Raw genomic sequence first — 20,099 nt, forward strand, 5'->3', positions numbered from 1 at the left:
CAGAGATATAAAAAAAACAAACAACACATAAAAAAGGCTTGTATTAAGACACAGCAGGAAATTGGGGAGGCATAACGCTGGTTTATTCTAGACTGTGCTTTATTATCGGGCTAAGCTGAGACGCATCATTCAGTAAAATTACAAAACGAGAGTCCAGGGAGCAGAGAAATGCGCAGTTGAGAGGTACGGGGCAGGAGCAGTTAAAGCACTCTGACCGCTAATAGCTCTCTCTCTCAATGTGATAGACTTGGCAATAATCCACACATGACACCCAGCACCCTCGACTGTGCTCAAAATGTCTTTTTCTTTTTTTTTCTTTTTTTTTCTTCTTCTTCTTCTTCCCCCTTTCCCTTCCCCCCCCCTTTTTTAAAAACCGTTTACACCTTTGTGGCCTCCTGTTGCTTCTCCCTTGTACTTCAGACCGTTGTTTGGAAATAGTTGTAAGTCTGATGAGGAATGGCTCTGCAGTTTGAGTGGCTGAGATGACCGATGGATTAGTGCAGTTTTTTCCATGGGAACTGTGGAATTATATATATGTGTGTGTGTGTGGGTGTGTGGGTGTGTTGAGAGAGAGAGGGAGAGATCTCAGATCAGCAAAACCTGTGGAACAGCGGGATGATCGGAAACAGCAGACGATTCAATGGTTCGAACAGCAGAAATGCAACATCAGTCGTGAGCGTGTTCTACATTCTCGTGAAGAGATTGGTTGTAGACCCTGACTCTGCCAATAGCATTGTTCCATTGTGTCCCACAATATAAAACATGTAAAAAAATAGATATTTAAAAATGGCTTCATTTGAAATGACGAACACATACTCCGTGGATCATAATTAATAACCAAAAAGCAGAAAAACAAACAAACGAACAAAAATATGTGGACTCAAAAATACATACTGGGGAGGGGGACAAAAGCAAAGACATGTTGATACATTGTGAAAAGAATCAAACCCATTTTCATTTTGAATAAATAAATAAATTAATAAATAGACAAAATAAATAAGCATGTTGGCAGCACTTCAGTTTATGATACATGTTCATATATATTATTATTTGTTTTTTTTCCTCAATTGACTTCGATGCCCTCCTCAATGTCTACCAGCGGGCCACACTTACTAACCATGCTAATGACTACTGCAGTTCACCTGGTATAAATCATCACCAGATTGCATTGTTGAACCCTTTTTATCATAACATAAGATTTAAAGTTTTATAATCATCCAGTCCTTGTAGATAGATAGAAGTAAAAGTCCTATAAAATATGCAAACCTATATACAGAGCCAAAAATAAGAAGAAAAGAAAAAAGAAGAAAAAAACATTTACAGTATATTCATTAGTTTATGTATATATTTATATATATAATAAAACTTCTGCTCTGTTTCTTGGTAGTTTGTCAACCATACATTTTTCAGATCATGTAAACAATTGTAGCTGAAACGTCGCATGAAGGATGATAACGGAAGGACAGATATGGACGGGGAAAGACGAGCTAGACCGACAGGGCGAGAGGAACGAAGAGGAGGAGGAGGAGGAGGAGAGCAAAGAGGAGGTGAAGGCCTTGTCCATGGAACGTGAGGCGCAATGAGAGAAGACGTGCAGAGACAAAAGCAAGGTATGTGTCCGTAATCCAGCTGTATCGAGTCATAGCGAGCTTTCTTGGCGTACCTGAATGAGTATGTATCGGAGAGGTCGAGAGCGCGGAATGCGACATTCTTGGAGCCTGTCTGCAGGTAAAAGGAGTTTAAGGGGTTACTTATCTGGAGTCCTTCCGGAAAATGAAGCGTGTTTTGATTTCCCCTATTGCCACTGTACAGACACTTCACTGTAGTCGTGAAGTGATTTCAACCAGTTTCCGGAATTCACTATTTACAATATTATCATCTGTATAGTACAGCAGTTCAATGCAAAGCATGACCTAAGAAAAATCATAAAGGCGTATTATTTCTTTCCTTCTTTTTTTTTTTTTTTTTTAACCTTCTAAATAGCAATAATCTAGAAATTCAAAACTCAAACCCCCGACCTTAGCCCTAATACCAAGCAAAAACTATCCTAGCAAAATACATTTGAGCTCTTCGAGCAGCACTTGTAAACACACTGTAGATGTAGATTCAAACGATACCTTTTGCAAAACATGTACATAATGCCCACTTAATCGGAACCCTAAGCAAAATCTCCCTCGGGTTGAGAGCGGGTACACCGGAGCAGATGGCGGAGCGCTGTCAGCTTTACAGATGTCTTATGTCGACGGATATTTTGAAGGCTTACTTGCAGTAGCTGTAAGGTTTTTTTTATTATTATTTATTTATTCTTTTTTTTTTTTATCCTCGAAAAAAAGAGCAGTGCCTCTGCGAGTTTTTGACATCATCGTAATGAATGGCGGCTAGCAGTGTTCAGAGCACAGTGCTGATGTCTGAGGCGCCAGGTGACGAGGCACACCTGAGCCTCACGGTCGACCCCGGCGCTACATGCAACGAAACCCCAGAGGGAATCGGAAGTGCCCAAGTTAAAGCCGTCTGTCGCTTCGAGTGGAGCGCGTGTGTGTGTGTGTGTGTGTGTGTGTGTGTGTGTGTGTATTGGTGTGGGGTCTATAGTATGTTTTCAGAGTACACCAGAGGGCGGAGAGGCAAATATGTTGAAGATAACACACAGAGTTCTGTCTTATCTTCCATGGAAATGATCCTGATTCTCTTAAGCCTGATTTCTTGAAGAAGCTCTCGGAGGAGAGGAGGCTCTTTGCATTTTTTGTCAGCATAATTATGCACATATATATATACACACACATCTGTTGATAGTCGCACACTCGTTTGCGTATGTAGGTCTGGAGTGTGTGCGTGTAAGTATGTGTTGTGTGTAGGTGTATGTGTGTTTTGTTGGCATATATGTTTTGTGTAGGTTTTTTTTTTTTCTTCTTCAGAAAGAGGAATGCCTGCAGTTCGGGAGCTGCCAGATATGAGACTTTTCCCCATCGGTTAAGTCCAAGCAGAGCAGTTCAAACTCCAGCTAAAATCTACAAAAGAAATTACAGTTCTACGTATTGAATAGCTGGTTCTATATATACACACATAGAAAATATATGCATATAAATACATATATGAGTTTGGGATTAATATGGTATGTATCCATATACATATACATACACGCTTGGTCGTGTGCACATATATGAATACATAGTCCTCGAAAGTTTTGCAATACATATACGTATTATATGTAAGGTAAATATAAACAGGTTTGTATAGCTCCAACCATTTTTCCATGGTTGTTTCTTAACTACAAGGTCAGGATGGCGAGATTAGAAAAGGTAAGGCTGTGATACGGAACAACCCTTCCCCATGCACCCTTCACCCTACCGCGGACGAAATGAGAAGGCGAAAAAAAAAATCATAAAGATTTTTTGTTTGTTTTGTTAGTTTTTTTTCCTCCTCATCTCAAATAATTGTAAACTAGCGAAGTGAGCGACCTCCGTGGGCCATCTGAAATAGTTTTGCCAGTATTCAAAAGCATATCAGCAATCTATATGTATGCATTTATACATATTCATATATATATTCTACTTATACATATCTCTGATTTTTTTTTTCTTTTTTGTAGTCGTTTCTTTTTGTAAATTGCAGCTCTTTAAACTGATTGGCACAGCAAAAGAGATGCAGTGGTCTGAGTATATTACAGCTAGCATTTTTTTTTCATCATTATCATTAAAAAGGTTTGGTCTTTTGGTCCCTACACAACTAAGGAATGACAGATAAGCCTCCCAGGGGGACTGCAGCTGCGGCTCTTTGTGGCAGCTGTCCCCCCGGAAACGGACAGGCACTCCGAGTTAAAGATGGCCATCCCCCCAACCACAGCAAGCTGTGTCCTGAAGTGTCACATCCTTCCAAAAGTTTTTCTCGTCCAAAAAGTTTGTTGTTAGTGGTGTTTTTTTCGTTGTTCCTCCAAAACAGTTCTTTTAAAAAGTTTCCTCAAAGACGAGTCCCTTATTACGTGATCCCCCCCCCCTTAAAAGTTCTTGGTTTCAAAAGTTATTTTTTTTTCCTTTTAATGCCTTGTTCTTAGAGTCAGTTTCTTCTGAGGCTCTTCCAAAAGGCTTAAATTGTCCATTTTTTGTTGTTGATACTTGGTTGGTCTTTTATGGACGTGTATTTTTTGTCCGGTATGATCTTCCATGTGGTTCTATATGAGAAGGACTCCTATAATCAGGCAGGCTGTGGAGACTCGGTCCGATAGTCCGATATGGTTGTGGAACGCGGCGGCGGCTCTCCTGAGTGTCCAATGAGGTCCTAAAGATCCACTGAGCTTCACAGTGGCGGTGTGTCATGCGCCCACGCCCTCCTCACATGTCCGACACGCTTATCCCCGCTCGTCCGACCCAGCCGTGCCGTCCCTTTTGTCCTTTTTGAGTTTCTTTTGTGTTTCGTTAGCGTTATTCATGTTGTCAGCATGTGTCCCAACTCTACAAAACCTACAAAGAGAAACATAAAAGCAGCGTAAATCGATCACGTATTCTTTGGCCGTCGGAGATGAGAAACTTTTAAGATGCAGCGGTTATTGAGCAGAACTGACAGAGGCCGTCTGATAAGTCAGGCCTTCTCTGTGCTGTTGAGAGAGCCATACTGTGAGGTCTATTGCAGCGCTGCAGCAGAACACAGCCTGGGATGCCTCACTAGCTGTGTAAGTAGGTAATAACTCGGCCCAGTTAAAGGCATCAGCAGGGTAAATTAATGACACAGCATTGATTCTCCATCATCATTTAGATGAGGGTTTGAGAGACGGGGAGAGAGGGAGAGAGACGGATACATGTACACCGCAGAGAGGAGCAATCTTATTCCCATCACTGCACTAGAGAAAACCTTCTCCAAGAAGCAGCTTCACACGTGTCTGGCTTTTAGGTAGCTTATTTCATGCAACATACTTCATATAACATTTTTTTATGTACATACACACACTTACATTTTTATGTGTCCTTTAGTGTGACACTTCTTAAATTTTAGGTATGCTTAAGTATAGAAAACTGCAAATGTGTCTACCTCACTACTAAATGCAGGTTAGCTATCAATAGCATGGCCGTTATCTGACACAAAAGGCTGAAGCATCCTTAAAAATAAAACAAATTATTTTAAAATGATTTTTTACTGCCTTTTTATAATGTTAATACTCTTCACACTATATGAGGTCATATTCTGTCCCCTTAAAAACATACTACAGCATATGTAGTCATGTGACTCTGTCCCGCTCCTTTATTAATCATTTTCAAGGTAAATTGTTCAGTTAACCATGATTTGATTTGATATCGTCCTCTACAGTATATACACTGCCCTCTGCCTTAAGGCAGTTGCGTGCGTGTGGGTGGGTGGGTGGGTGTGTGATATATATATATATATATATATATATATATATATATATATATATATATATATATATATATATACACACACATATATGTGCATTGTGCATTGATATATATGTGCATATATGTGCACTGTAGGCATAAGAGCATACAGTGTCTTCTTTCTGACCTTTTATTCCCTGTGTGCTGCAGTGGCCTTCACCCCCAGGGTGAGGGGTGTGTGGGGACGGGACTAATACGGGCGGTTGGCATCCTTTGGCCGCTTGAGCTGCACTTTAAGTCTCTTCATGCCGATCTGGAAGCCGTTCATGGACTGGATGGCAGCCTGGGCACTGCCCGGGTTATCGAAGCTCACAAAGCCTGAAGATGAGGAGGAAGGAAGGGAGGGATGAAGGGAGGGATGGAGACAGAAAGGACAACAGGTTAGTGCCGGGTGAACGAGTGGAAAGGGTGAGAGAATGGAATGACACACATGGATGTTGAGTTGACATGATAGGAAAAGATTAGGACAAACGACAAAGAAAAAGAATGACGGAGAGGGAAAGTGACGGAAATGACCGGAAAGAGAGAGAATGGTTGATATGATGAGCCATCACATCCATGACACAGCAAGAGCAAGAGAGTGGAGAGGTGAAACAGAGAGAGGAGCGTCAAACACAAAGTTACTTCAGTCACATGACCTCAGGGGAAACATATTCAACATTTAACAGCTATGCACAAAATCAATCCATACATCACAACAGCGTACACAATCATATCAATATCCAACAACAACACAGCAACATGCAACCCTACAGACCAAATATCCCGAAAGGAGAGTCAATTAGCCGTCTCCTACAGGCCTCATAGACACAATCTATTCCTACGTCAGTGTATCACAGGAGGTTTTTACAAACCTCAAATCGCTCCTGGTTCTGTATTGATAGGAGTTCATAATAAGGTTCAAAATGTGAAAATCAGGTGGAATCGAGTGCCAGGATTGATTTAACATGGAAAAAGAATGATGGAGAAATACACAAACTAGCTAACTAGCCATTAGGAACTTTTCATATCGCCTTATTCACTGCTTTTAAGTGATGGCATTTCACAGCTTTATTGAGAAACTCTAATTGGGCAATATATGGTTTGAGTTTTTTGAGTTTTTGCGAATCTGAGTTCTGAAGAACATGAAACTCAAAAAAAGCTGTTCATGGCATCGTTGCTCTGAAGGTCGCGGCACAGTTGGAACTGATGGATTTACGTAGATTTCTGCTTTCATAAAAGCACATGCACTTTGGTAAGGTCCCTGCAGAAGACTCTGGTTAGATTAGAGCAGTGGGGGATGCTTGGTGGGAGACTGGAGTTGTAATGGAAGAGCTGGAATTGAGATTTGAGGTTTTAAAGGGTTTGGAGGTAACTGGGGTTGGAGATTTGGGGTTGAGGGTTTGGGGCTGAAGTTAGAATGGAGAGTTTTGGGTCACCTGGAGTTTGTGGTGCTTAGGGCTGAGACGGACGTTAGGGGGGTTGATTTAGTGGTTGGGGTATTGGAGTTTAACTTTTTGGCACTGATTTGGGAATGGGGCTGGAATTTGATTGCATTGGCTGGTGTTGGGATTTAGGATGGCATTGGTGTGTGGGTTTGATGTTGGGGTTAAGATTTAAGATTGATATTGTGTCTGGGATTAGTGTTCGGTCTGTGAGTAGGAGTTAAGGTCACAGTTTAGAATTAGAGGTTGAGGTATTGGCACTGATTTGGGCACGGGGCTGGAATTGGGATCTGATAGCGTTGGCTGGTTGGCTGGGATTGGGGTGGCTGTGATGTTGGGGCTGGGGTATGTCAATTAGGGGTTGGGTTAAGATTAGAATTAGGGATGATGGGCATTGGGGACTGGAGTTATGATTGAGAGTTTGAACAAGTGTTTGGGTTTAGGATTCGGGTCAGCGTTAGCAGTTGGGGTTTGGGGTGTTGGAGTTGCAGTTGTTTAGCAAACACCTAAATAGGTCTTTGGATAGATCTTGCAGCATTTTTCCTGCAACAGTGCTTTCACTTCTGGTTGTAAAGAGCACTGGAATACTCTGCAATTCCACGAAGAAGTAAATAATGATATCTATCCAAATACAATGTTCTGTGATTCAGTGCAATCCGCCTCTACTATACTGTACTAGAAAATGAGGAAATGAAAAAATGAGTAAAAAGTAAACTAAAACTACAAGGTGAACCCTGGATCGGTTTTGTCATTGAAATGCTATGATGGCTTCGCTGCTGGTGTATCACTGCAAAGCTTCAGAGCTGAAAGCTTAAGCATGCTCTTCCTTCAGTCTTCCAGTCCTGAGCGACTTCAGTCATTTTGACTAGGTCAGCATTTCAGCACTTCATGTCTCAGTGAAGCCTTTCAACTGCTTCCCACTAACTATAGAGCTTTATATTAAGTTCAAATCAAACAGCGCCGCACTCATTCATGCATACCCTGCCTCTGATAAGTGAGGAACCCACTGGAGCTGGAGATAGTATTAATTAGAATACAGAGCCTCATTTTTGTCACAAGTAGGACACATCAAACACATCTCGCATCCCTCAGCAAATTCCCCCATCCAGTCTAATGTCCCTCACTGATCACCGAGCAAAAGGCACTACGCAATGTCCTCACATGAGAGATTTTTTTATTTATATATATATATATATATATTTTTTTTTTTAGCTTCTTGAACCTCTCTTCTATTTTGGAAAAGCTTCGCTGTGGTAGAGAAATGAGGTAAAACATTAATAGTGAGAGAATGATAGTAATCTTTACAGGTGTTTTATCATTATTACCCACCAAAGCATTTACTTTGGTTTGTCGCCCGATCCACAAACACTTTGGAGGAGATGACATTACCGAAAGGCAGGAACATCTGCATCAGCTCGCCATCCCCAAACTCCTGAGGAAGGTGGTAGATGAACAGGTTACAACCCTCCGGCCCTACAGCAGGAACAGGAAAGGGGGAGAGAGAGAGAGAGAGAGAGAGAGAGAGAGAGAGAGAGGAAGAGAGGGAGAGAAATGAAACAGGGAGGGCAGAAGAAGCAAAAAAGCAGAAATTAGACAAAGGCTCGTAATAATCCAGACGTTTCCAAGCTTGAAGATAATGTACCACAGTTTAGTCATGTGATCACTGAAGACTGCTGAAGTTAGAGAGAGATGCACTTTGCTCTAAAAGTTTCTAGGGTTGCTGCAATTGGCCAGCTTTTATGTATTTATTTATTTAATTCATTGAATGAATTTAGATTTTTAGACCTCAGACACTTCAGTTCAAATAACAGCTTCATTAACACTACTTAACTGCCGCATGAGGTCAGTCATTTTTGGCAAAAAATGGTGGCTGCAGCGGAGTCCAACTGGGTTGCAAAATTTCAAAAGTATCCAAAGACCCAGGGCATTTAAAGTCTGGGAGCACTTGAAATTTGCACGGAAACAAAAAGGTGGTTTGTACACTGGATAAAGGGTTGATGGCATACCACTACAGCACCAGCGAGATGCATGATCATCTGAGAAGAACACACAGGTGCTTTTCTGGACGATGGACCACCAGAAACGGCAAAACCACCTTAACTGTTGTCTGTTCATGCTGCTTTATCATTAGCAGGGAAGCTTTTTTTCTTGTAGCCGCTAAATTCTCTCGTTATTATCTTGAATTTCCTGTAAAGACGTGACTAAGAGTAAATGTTAAGGCTAAAATCTGGGCTTTTCTGCTGACTGACTGCGCTTTGGGCTTGATGGGATATAAACCATATCCAATTATTTTATTTTGGCCATTGTTTTAAGTACATTTCTTTAAGTGGGGAATGCCATAAATATACTAAATACCCCACTGCACTGCTGACTATCACGCTGGAGTTCCCAGTTTAAACCTACAGTTTTACTCTTTATGTAAATATTTGTTTACGTTTTGTTTCACGCTGCTTTATTCAGTGACACCATTTGAGTGCTGAAATAATTGAAGTAAAAATTTAAAATGCTCAAATGAACTTTTTGGAAGAAAATTAATTGTTTAGATTAATCACTCAATAGACAGAAGGCAGTAGATTAATCGATTTTAAAATTGAAGATATTGAAAGACCTAAAATTTTCAGTGCATCTAAACAAAAAATGATAAAGTAACAAATCTAATCCCACACTTTCCTCAATTATGGAAAAATGAAAGTTGTGATTTATGCTAGAAAAGTGAAATACAGTACCTTATACTGCACATTTCGTACAAATCTGCCACAGTCTTTAATACTCAATTTGCATTAGTCTTTGCTTATTAAACTGATATCAAACTAATACCAAAATGATGATACATACACTATATAGACGAAAGTATTGGGACACCTGCTTGTTAATTTTTTCTTTTTAAAAAGGGTATTAAAAAGAGCTTATCCTGCTTTTGTTTGAGTAACTGACTCTATCATATCTCACATCATCTATCATATCTTGAATGAGCTCATTTACTGTTCATCAGCACTGGTATCAGAGACCACTATTCACTTTCCCTTATGTGAAATAAGCCTGGGTTCATGTTCTGGACCAGAACAGCAATGAACTACTTTTTAACCACTTTTATACAAAACAATCTTAATAAACACACTTTAATTTGACCACAGCAGCCACTGGAGGGAGGCAAAGTCATAAGCACCATGACAATCATGTGGCATCAACAGTCTGGCTGATGCCCAGTCAGGAAACCATTACCCCAGTTTATGTGCGGTCGCTGTGACAGTAAAGTTAGAGCTTTACTTCTCCAACACTACTGTAAAATTACAGCAAATGTGTTTGTTTGTTTGTTTTTATAAGATTAGTTGTAAACTATTTGCCACGTGAATGTCCAGTGACCAGATTAGGAAATAGGATCTCTGAATGTAAAGAAAACAACAGAAGCAGCCTCACCTTCTCTCTGCTGCTGGGGAATGATGGGAGGAGGCTGTGGAAAGGCCTGGCTGATCTGTCCATATGCAGCTGGGTAGGCTGCTGAGACACACACATATGCCAGTGTGTCAGAACATACATTTAGAACATACAAATATTTATATTCACTGTTAGACACTTTTTCTTGTAGTGTTATTTAATTCATATGAAACAATTAAAAACACAACTTTTTCCCCCATGATGATGTTTATTTAATATGACATAAATAACACTACCTCTCCCCCATGACTTGTTGAACTTGTTGGACTTTTTCAATAAATGCAAGTCAGACTTGCAGGCATCTTTTCACCAGCAAACCTACTAAAACCTATACTGATTTAAGGTGAGTGATGAAAATATATTAATTAAAAAAGGTTTTGATCATAATAATAATAATAAAATCCCCACTCCTAATCCCCTCTAATGTGTGTCACACCATAGGGCATTAGGTCACACTAAAGGAGAGAAAGTTAGAGGTAATAATTAGAGTATTATAATTTTTAAACAACTGTGAGACCAAAAAAATATCATGTGACCATGTTATGGGCTTCATAAGGGGCTTCAGTAACATGACCTTAAATGGATAATGTTTTCCAATTGGATATCAGGAAATGGTGTCAAATAGTGCCACTATTCGATCTGGCTAGGTAGCCAGTGTGGGCAGAGGAAAGCACGGCCCCCTAGCTCCAATACAACAGCTAACAAATGTCTGTGCTGACCAACATCGCACTGGGAGTGGGGAAGAAGTGCCATCAAGACCAAGAGCTAGCACTCTTGTGCGCTCTCTGACTCTGGCTGCCGATGGCAAGCATCATGATTCGAACCAGCGATCCTCAGATCGTGATGGCAGTGCCTTAGTTCGCTCTGATCCCCCAAACAAAGACATGCTAAACCATTTACTGCATTATAAATGAACACAATTATATTTATTTGTATTTGTAAGTTTTTTCAGATTTGTATATTTATTTATTTGTTCTCACTTATGACATTATATGATTTTTTAGATTGTGTATTATAAATACAGTATGTAAGTACCTTTATTTTTAATGATATTTTGTTACCTGTTTTAACCTGATTTCTTTGTCTTTTGTCCTAGAAATGTTAAAACGAACACACACACTGTCTTATCCCACATACTGCTAAGATATACTGCAGCACATCTAAAAACAATGGCTACCGCAAGCGGAGCATAAGCATGCATGCACACACACCCACACACACAAAGGCTTAAAACTCTCTGAGTGACAGACCTGCATACTGCTGGACTCCTGCATAAGCCTGCTGAAGAGGATCAGCTGCTGTGGGACTCTGGGCTAGAGAGAAGGAGAGAGAGAGAGCGAGAGAGAAACAGACAGAGGTAATAGACAGGTCAGAATGTGAAAGGCACTTTGTGGAGGGCGCTGGCTGGCTGCGTTTGTGTGGGCATGAAGCTCAGAGTCAGTGAGTTCATCTCTCTCTCTCTCTCGTGTGCATTCTCTCGCCCTTTTTTCCCCTACCCTCACACCATCCTCCCCAAACAATTAAGCCGTGGGACAGGGCCCAAGCCTTTCCAAAAGTTTCCACAGCGCTGGATCGGAAGCCAGAGAGAGTGCAGAGAACAATATAGATCTACACCTCCACACTCCACATCAATCAGCCCTGAGCTGCTGCTGTAATAAACGCAGGCTGCTCCTGCTGCACCGCTATATCACTCCTCATTCAGCTCAGTACAGCCCTGCTCCAACAGCATAAACACTGTAGACTGCAATATCCACTCCTATACTCTTTAAGGTGGAGCTCATTTAGAGACTGGCAAGCCGTCAGTGACACGCCACATCAAAGGCTACAAGGACCGCTAGTGCTGTCACAGTGAGGACAGTTCTGTCTATCATAATAATAACAGCTATCTATCATTGGCGATGTCCTATAAATAAAAATCAGTCAGTAATGATGTCACAACAATAACCGCTCTGTCTACCAGTGATGTCGCAATGAGGACAGTTCTAGCCATCCTTAGTGAGGTCACAATGAGAACAGTGCTGTCTACCATTAGTGATATCACAATGAGAACAGTGCTGTCTACCATTAGTGATGTCACAAGGAGAACAGTGCTGTCTATCATTAGTGAGGTCACAATAAGAACAGTGCTGTTTACCATTAGTGAGCTCACAGTGAGAACAGTGCTGTCTACTATTAGTGATATCACAATGAGAACAGTGCTGTCTATCATTAGTGATATCACAATGAGAACAGTGCTGCTTATCATTAGTGAGGTCACAATGAGAACAGTGCTGTCTATCATTAGTGATATCACAATGAGAACAGTGCTGTCTATCATTAGTAAGGTCACAATGAGAACAGTGCTGCTTACCATTAGTGATATCACAATGAGAACAGTGCTGTCTATCATTAGTGATATCACAATGAGAACAGTGCTGCTTACCATTAGTGATATCACAATGAGAACAGTGCTGCTTACCATTAGTGAGGTCACAATGAGAACAGTGCTGCTTACCATTAGTGAGCTCACAATGAGAACAGTGCTGTCTATCATTAGTAAGGTCACAATGAGAACAGTGCTGCTTATCATTAGTGAAGTCACAATGAGAACAGTGCTGCTTATCATTAGTGAAGTCACAATGAGAACAGTGCTGCTTATCATTAGTGAAGTCACAATGAGAACAGTGCTGCTTATCATTAGTAAGGTCACAATGAGAACAGTGCTGCTTACCATTAATGATATCACAATGAGAACAGTGCTGTTTACCATTAATGATATCACAATGAGAACAGTGCTGTCTATCATTAGTGATATCACAATGACAACAGTGCTGTCTATCATTAGTGAGGTCACAATGAGAACAGTGCTGTCTACCAATAGTGATATCACAATGAGAACAGTGCTGCTTATCGTTAGTGAGCTCACAATGAGAACAGTGCTGCTTATCGTTAGTGATGTCACAATGAGAACAGTTATATCTATTACTGAAAGCTGCCATTTTGATAATAGTTCTGTATATCATTGGTGATGTCACAATGAGAACAGTGCTGTCTACCATTAGTGATATCACAATGAGAACAGTGCTGCTTATCATTAGTGATGTCACAATGAGAACAGTGCTGTCTATCATTAGTGAGGTCACAATGAGAACAGTGCTGTCTACCAATAGTGATATCACAATGAGAACAGTGCTGTCTAACAATAGTGATATCACAATGAGAACAGTGCTGTCTATCATTAGTGATATCACAATGAGAACAGTGCTGCTTACCATTAGTGAGCTCACAATGAGAACAGTGCTGTCTATCATTAGTGATATCACAGTGAGAACAGTGCTGCTTACCATTAGTGATATCACAATGAGAACAGTGCTGTCTATCATTAGTGATATCACAGTGAGAACAGTGCTGTCTATCATTAGTGATATCACAGTGAGAACAGTGCTGCCTATCATTAGTGATATCACAATGAGAACAGTGCTGCTTACCATTAGTGATATCACAATGAGAACAGTGCTGCCTATCATTAGTGATATCACAGTGAGAACCGTGCTGTCTATCATTAGTGATATCACAGTGAGAACAGTGCTGTCTATCATTAGTGATATCACAGTGAGAACCGTGCTGTCTATCATTAGTGATATCACAGTGAGAACAGTGCTGTCTATCATTAGTGAGGTCACAATCACAGTTCTAGCCATCCTCAGTGGTCACAATAAAAACAGTTTTATCTATTACTACAGCTGTAACAATGAGAACAGTTCTAGCAATCACAGCCACAAAAGGAACTGAATCAAATGATACAATGCTTTGCATGCATATATGTAGAACTATCATGAATATGCATTTTTAAAAATGTCAATAGTTTCATCTGGCAGTTTGTATGATAACATATATCCTCTAGCTTATGATAAGAAACTGATAAGTCTGATAAATAATAAATGTACTATTTCTATGCAGTTTTGTTTTGCCAGTGTATTTTACACACAGTGTTTAAATACTCAGTGTTTAAATACTACATAGACATTTGTGTAACTGATTTCTTGATTAATAATTGTTAGTTGCCAATATCATCAGTAGTGACAGCGCTACATATAAGCATTGACCACATATCTGCACTTCAGTTGTTATTCACTGTAACACCAACAAACAAACCAGACACAAACTAGTACCACCGTTACAACGTCCTCCTCCCTCCATAAAGCACCCACAGCCCAGTACACACAAACACCCATATACACACAACACGACAGCACACTGTACAGAACGAGAGCTGAGACGGACACCGACAGGTTGATATTTCGGTACCTTCAGAGAGAGAAGAGAGGAAGCAGCTTCCCTGAACCCCAAAACAACTCCGCTGAGCCACGCCCAAGCCGCCCTTCTCCGAGTCTTCCCTAAAAACCACCTCCTGCAGGACTGAGACACAGCCAGGAAACACACATTGGCTTTTCTCTGCAGCACAGAGTGAGGGCCATGAAATACCACCAGCCTCGATAAAACACAACACACTATGAGGCTGATTATAGCCTGGAGCACTACAATAGTAGTGCCCGACCTGACTCAGCTTCATACAAAGCACAACAGATCATCTACAAAATGAATAGAAGAATTTATACAAGAAAAACACACAAACTTCCTGAGTCACATAGAGGACCATTTAATGTGTGTTTAGTTAATTACTCCAGCAAAATTGAGTGTTTAACTAGTGATTGTTCTCATTTTATATCTTCACTGTCACACCAAAAAACATTTTTCACCTTTTGACTGATAGTTGTCAGTTGTCATGTACAAACTTTTATGATGTAACAAATTAAGTAATTAATGAAATAGAAGCGCTCCATATTTTAAATGATCTAAAATAAAATCATATATTCAGTAATGTATATATGATGTATGTATGCTGTGATGAATGGATCCAGTACCATATATATAGTTAAATAGATTTTATGATCGTTTACAGCTAATGACTTGTCAACCTGTCAGCTTCTCAGAAGTCAATGTAAAAAAAAAAAAGTCATTCTGAAGCATTATTGGTCTATTCATCATGAACTTTCAGGACAATATAAAACTGCATTATGTCAAATGTAAATATCAAAAATGTAAACTGTAATATAGCCAACTGTATTAACACTTAAAAAAAAAATCTATGACAAATATAGAAAATTGCCCATTGGTGGTAAAATTGCCTGGTATGGTAAGCATGATATAAATTATGGCATGGCCATTTAACTCACTAGATTTTGTGGAGTCCCGCAGGGTTCTATTTTAGGGCCTATGAAACTGGTATAAATTGTGACAGCACTGAAGTGTGGGCTCACGTTCAGAGTTTAAAGTTTTTTAAGAATTGAATATATAAGTTTTATACATTTTTATTCGTTCACCATAAAATGTTTACACAGTGCAAAGAAATTGTAGTGTAAAAAGCTGAAGATACGAGGATTTGATGTGACAATGGTAGTGGTGATATACTGTGTATAATGTGTATGTTAGAGAAAGATACCTGGGTACGGATGGATCCCATTAGTGAAGACGGCCTCTGCAGGTGGCTGCCCGTTGGCCTGAGGAGGGGGCAGTCCAGTGAATCCGTTGACGCTGATTGGTGAGGGGATGCTGGTCACCGTGGGTGCAGTGATGCCAGGGGGCGTACTTCCTCCTAAGAGAGAGAGAGAGAGAGAGAGAGAAATGAAAAGAAAGAACCAAGATGAGATTTAATATGCTAGTGTCATTAATTCTGCTAATTATCTCTGATATATTCAGAACTTTTCTTGCAGAATGTGTTACTTTACTAAGTGCTGTTTATCTAGCCAACAAAAATAATCATTATGCAGTGATACTCTAAAGTGAAAAACACATTCATTAAAGAAGCTGCTGATAAAATCCCTGCAATGTAAGGAGAATGTTCAAATGAGTAATCATTTAATAATTAAAAGACTTATAAACTTAGTCTTTAAAATCTAAAATATCTCTGCCTATGAAAATGAGTTTGCTAACTGGCTCTTTATTATTTTTATTATAATGAAATACAATCAAATAAAGAAAGAAAATAAACTCATTCATTACAGTTAAACCATTAAAAAGAAAAAACTATGTTGGTGTTCTGCTTTCTCTGACCTGACGTAGGGGTCATTGGTGCTCCGGGCAGGCCGTTGATGGTAGCCATGTGCTGCATCTGTGCTGCAGCAAATGCAGCCATAGGACTAAGGTAACCCCCCTGTCCCACAGATGCCATCAATGCTGCCTGCTGCTGCACCTAACACACACACACACACACACATACTATAATATGATATACATCTGATATATATAGTGTACACTACATTGACAAAAGTATTGAGACACCTGCTCATTCATCGTTTCTTCTACAATAAAGGGTGTTAAAAGTGAGATTATCCTGCTTTTGTTGAAGTAACTATGATGGTAGGGTCAGAATTTGATTTGGCACCAACAGCATGAACCCATGGACCCAGCCTGTCTTGCATCAACAGTGTAATTGTGTGGAGAATGTTTTCTTGGCACACTTGAGGCCTGTTAACATCAATTGTTGCCTGTTAATATCAAGTATTGTTGCTTGTTGCTGAGCGTGTGCAATATCCCTTCATGACCACATTGACCCTTCGTCCAGCATGATGATGATGCACCATGTCACAGAGCAAAAGTCATCTCAAATTGCTGTCATGAACATAACAATTGAGTTCTGCGTTCTAGAGTGGCCTTCTCAGCTAACAGGTCTGAATCCAAAAGGTCATGAAAGTGGTCCTGAAAAAATTGAAGGAATCGTGTGACCAAAATCTCAAACATTCAATATCTTGTAGAATCCATGTCATAGAGAACTGACACAGTTTCCAATAAAAAAGTAGGAGGAGGAGGAGAAGAGTAGAGACATATTATGAGAGAGAGGAATTGAGAGAGAGCTTGCCTGTGCATAGGCTCCATACGCTCCAAACTGCAGGGCCATAGGATTGAAGATGCCCATCTGACCAGCCATCTGCTGCATGCGCCGAATGGTGCGTTCTTTATCTGTGTCTGCAAACTTCACAACCAGACTAGAGGAGGCGCCCTGACATACACACACACACACACGCACACAGTGTTTGTTTTTAGAACTTGTCCGGACATGTGGCCATACAGTCTACTGTTTCTGAACTGAAATGTTGTTTCCTCTTAGATTTAGAAAATGAAACATGCACATACAGTCAGGATTGTTTTATTGCCCCTGACGTTAAAGGTTATAGAATTTGTGGGGGGATTTTGCCCCAATCCGATCCGAGTCTCTTAATGCTGAGTATCAGCCGATTCCGATCTGATCTGTATGTGTGTATAAATAATCCAGCCCCACAGTGTAGATCGGATGAGCTGCTGATTAATCTGTTCAGTAAAATCCCTTTATTTTTTGTATCAGTTTCATAGTGTTTAATTTAATTCACTGTTTTAAGAAATTACCTGAACATGCTCTTTTATAGTGTTTAATTTCTTATAATCCAGTCTGACCTCCCTGGACTGATATCTGTAGTTGTTAGTCTACTGGTGTGTAGTAACTGGTTTATAGTGGGTGAATGTGCTGTGTGTGATTTGGGATTCTATAGCATGTTAGCATTAGCTTTAGCCTCCACTCGGTTCTGAATGGGCTCTTCAGTGCAGGTTTATAAACAAAGAAATTACAATATGTCTGGATAGGCCCCAACATCTCTCATTTTTATGCTATTCCCCATAGTCAGTATGTTAAGCATAACACCAAAAGCTCAGACATGCATATCTTATCACAAATATACTTTATTTAGACCCATCCCAACCCCACCGAGCTGTGTTCTGTACTCACAGGCATGGTCTGACTGCCATGTAGTGCACTGATGGCCGCCTGAGCCTCAGCGTGAGACGAGTACTTCACAAACGCACAACCTGATCAAACCGAACACACACACATTTATTTTGAGTCAAAAACGCAATGGATTCATGCAGTTAACACTGTTTCTCTGTCACCTTGAAAAACCTCGTATTTCCATTTTTGCTGCTTATCAGACTTTGACAAAATCAGACAGTTGTCCTTTACACTGAAAGAAAATCATGATAAACGGACCAATAGAAATGCTTCAAAATGACTTCTGTAAAGCTGCAGTTTTGGAGATAAGAGGTTTTTTTGTTGCATGACAGTGGACATATGAATATTATCAGTGGTTATAAGTCAAGGCTGTTATAACTGTTTAGACACTATATGGACAAAAGTATTAGGACACCTGCTTATTCACTGTTACTTCCGAAATCAAGGGTATTAAAAAACAGCGTATCCTTCTTCAGCTGGAGTAACTGTCTCTACTGTCCAGGGATGTGGGCTTTCTACTAGATTTTGTAACACTGCTGTGAGGATATGATTGCATTCAGCATCAATAGTTAATAAGGTCAGGATGTTGGATGATCACCAGTCCACCACATCCCCAACTCCCCAACACATCCTAAAAGTACTGGATGGAGCACCACCCATAATTCCAAAGAACACAGTTCCACTGCTCCACAGCTCAATGCCCCTCTATACCCCTGTAGCCCACACTTGGCATTACGCCTGGTGCCAATAGGTTCATGTTTATCTGCTCTAGAGAGTCCTATTCTATTGGCAGTGCTTCTCTACAGGGACAGTCACACATCTGTGTCAGCAGTGGGCGCAACTAAAACAGCTGTTATTCATGTGATGGTGATGTATACAGCTAAATGAAGTAAATTCAGGGTCCCACGTGTCTCTGTGTTTGGTAAGCATGACTAATAAGCATGAGAGAAAGCTCCCGAGTGAAACAGACATTATCAGTGGGAGATTTTCATTTGAGTAAGTGTCTTTTCATTAGTGTCGCCTGTGGCTGATCTGGAGTAATAAGCAGGATTGTAGTCGGCTGACCTTTGCTGTTTCCGTCAGGGCCTCTGAGGATGGTGCACTCCTCAATGCTGCCGAAGGATTCGAACAGCCGCCGGACGTCGTCCTCACACTGCTGCTTGTTCAGCATGCCCACAAAGAGTTTTCTGTCTTCTGAAACAAACACAGCCAGGTCAGGACCACCGGAGGAAAAAGAGGAGCAACGTATTCAGAAGAAGAACACAACCCAGACACCGTCACCTTTACAGCGTAACCGTGTGGAAGCTGCTGCAGACGCTTACCAAATAAATAGAGGGGGATTTGTTTGGGGGTCAAAGCTCAAACTCATCTACAAAACAGACCATTTGTATGATTTGTGTTTTTGTCTCTTTCTGTGATTTACTCTGAACTCTGTTCACTTTGTTGACCATGGCACGATAAACCATGCCTAACACACACTACATGTCCTAAAGTTTGTAGACACCAGACAACCTCTAGAGTAGCTTTTGAAATTAACGGTAATAACAAGGCAGCAACAGCCTCTACTCTTCTGCAAAGACCTCGCATTAGATTTTGGGACATTGCTGTGAGGATCTGCTGCATTCGGCCATGGGAGCACTAGTGTGGTCAGTTACTGATTAGGGCTGCAAAATATATCGCTTCAGCATCGCCACTGCAGTCTGTGCAAGTGGGATTGAAACATTGCAGTGATGTGCAATGTCCCATAAGGCAAATTAAATCAAACATGTCATGCTACAACTTTATTTGTTGCTTGATGCAAAAGGTAAATTCACACTGATCTCATTTACCATGACATATCTACCAGACGCACATTATATACCACAAAATCTGGTGAAACGGTGACTTATTATTAAAATTTTGGTCAATTTCTGGGAAAAGTTTGGTGAAAGCTGGTGTATTTTTTTATATTGGGCTGTATATTGCAGAAACAATATTGCAAAATGAAATCTTTCCAATATCATACAGCTATAGTACTGATTATGAATGATTAGTTATAGACAAAAAGCCACTCAAACTTCT

The 20,099-nt window shown here is 40.3% G+C and overlaps 1 protein-coding gene across 6 annotated transcripts in view; it reads right to left on the reverse strand.

The window, feature by feature from the left end:
• Nucleotides 1-61: 61 nt before the first annotated feature.
• celf4 (CUGBP, Elav-like family member 4) overlaps nucleotides 62-20,099 on the reverse strand; it is a 111,680-nt gene continuing 91,642 nt past the window's right edge. For 2 of the 6 annotated variants that reach the window (XM_072662035.1, XM_072662039.1), the window contains exons 4-14: nucleotides 19,104-19,232; nucleotides 18,039-18,118; nucleotides 17,139-17,279; nucleotides 16,334-16,472; nucleotides 15,723-15,875; nucleotides 14,528-14,638; nucleotides 11,491-11,553; nucleotides 10,223-10,303; nucleotides 8,135-8,278; nucleotides 5,509-5,699; nucleotides 62-4,454 (exon numbers count right to left, since the gene is read on the reverse strand). In XM_072662035.1, the coding sequence (XP_072518136.1) occupies nucleotides 5,572-5,699; nucleotides 8,135-8,278; nucleotides 10,223-10,303; nucleotides 11,491-11,553; nucleotides 14,528-14,638; nucleotides 15,723-15,875; nucleotides 16,334-16,472; nucleotides 17,139-17,279; nucleotides 18,039-18,118; nucleotides 19,104-19,232 (1,169 nt within the window). In that variant the 3' untranslated portion in view covers nucleotides 62-4,454; nucleotides 5,509-5,571. The remainder of the gene's footprint in view (nucleotides 4,455-5,508; nucleotides 5,700-8,134; nucleotides 8,279-10,222; nucleotides 10,304-11,490; nucleotides 11,554-14,527; nucleotides 14,639-15,722; nucleotides 15,876-16,333; nucleotides 16,473-17,138; nucleotides 17,280-18,038; nucleotides 18,119-19,103; nucleotides 19,233-20,099) is intronic. The other 4 variants (XM_072662040.1, XM_072662037.1, XM_072662036.1 and 1 more) reach the window with 4 other exon arrangements.

This window comes from Salminus brasiliensis, chromosome 18 (assembly GCF_030463535.1).
Source record: "Salminus brasiliensis chromosome 18, fSalBra1.hap2, whole genome shotgun sequence".
Lineage (NCBI taxonomy): Eukaryota > Metazoa > Chordata > Actinopteri > Characiformes > Bryconidae > Salminus > Salminus brasiliensis.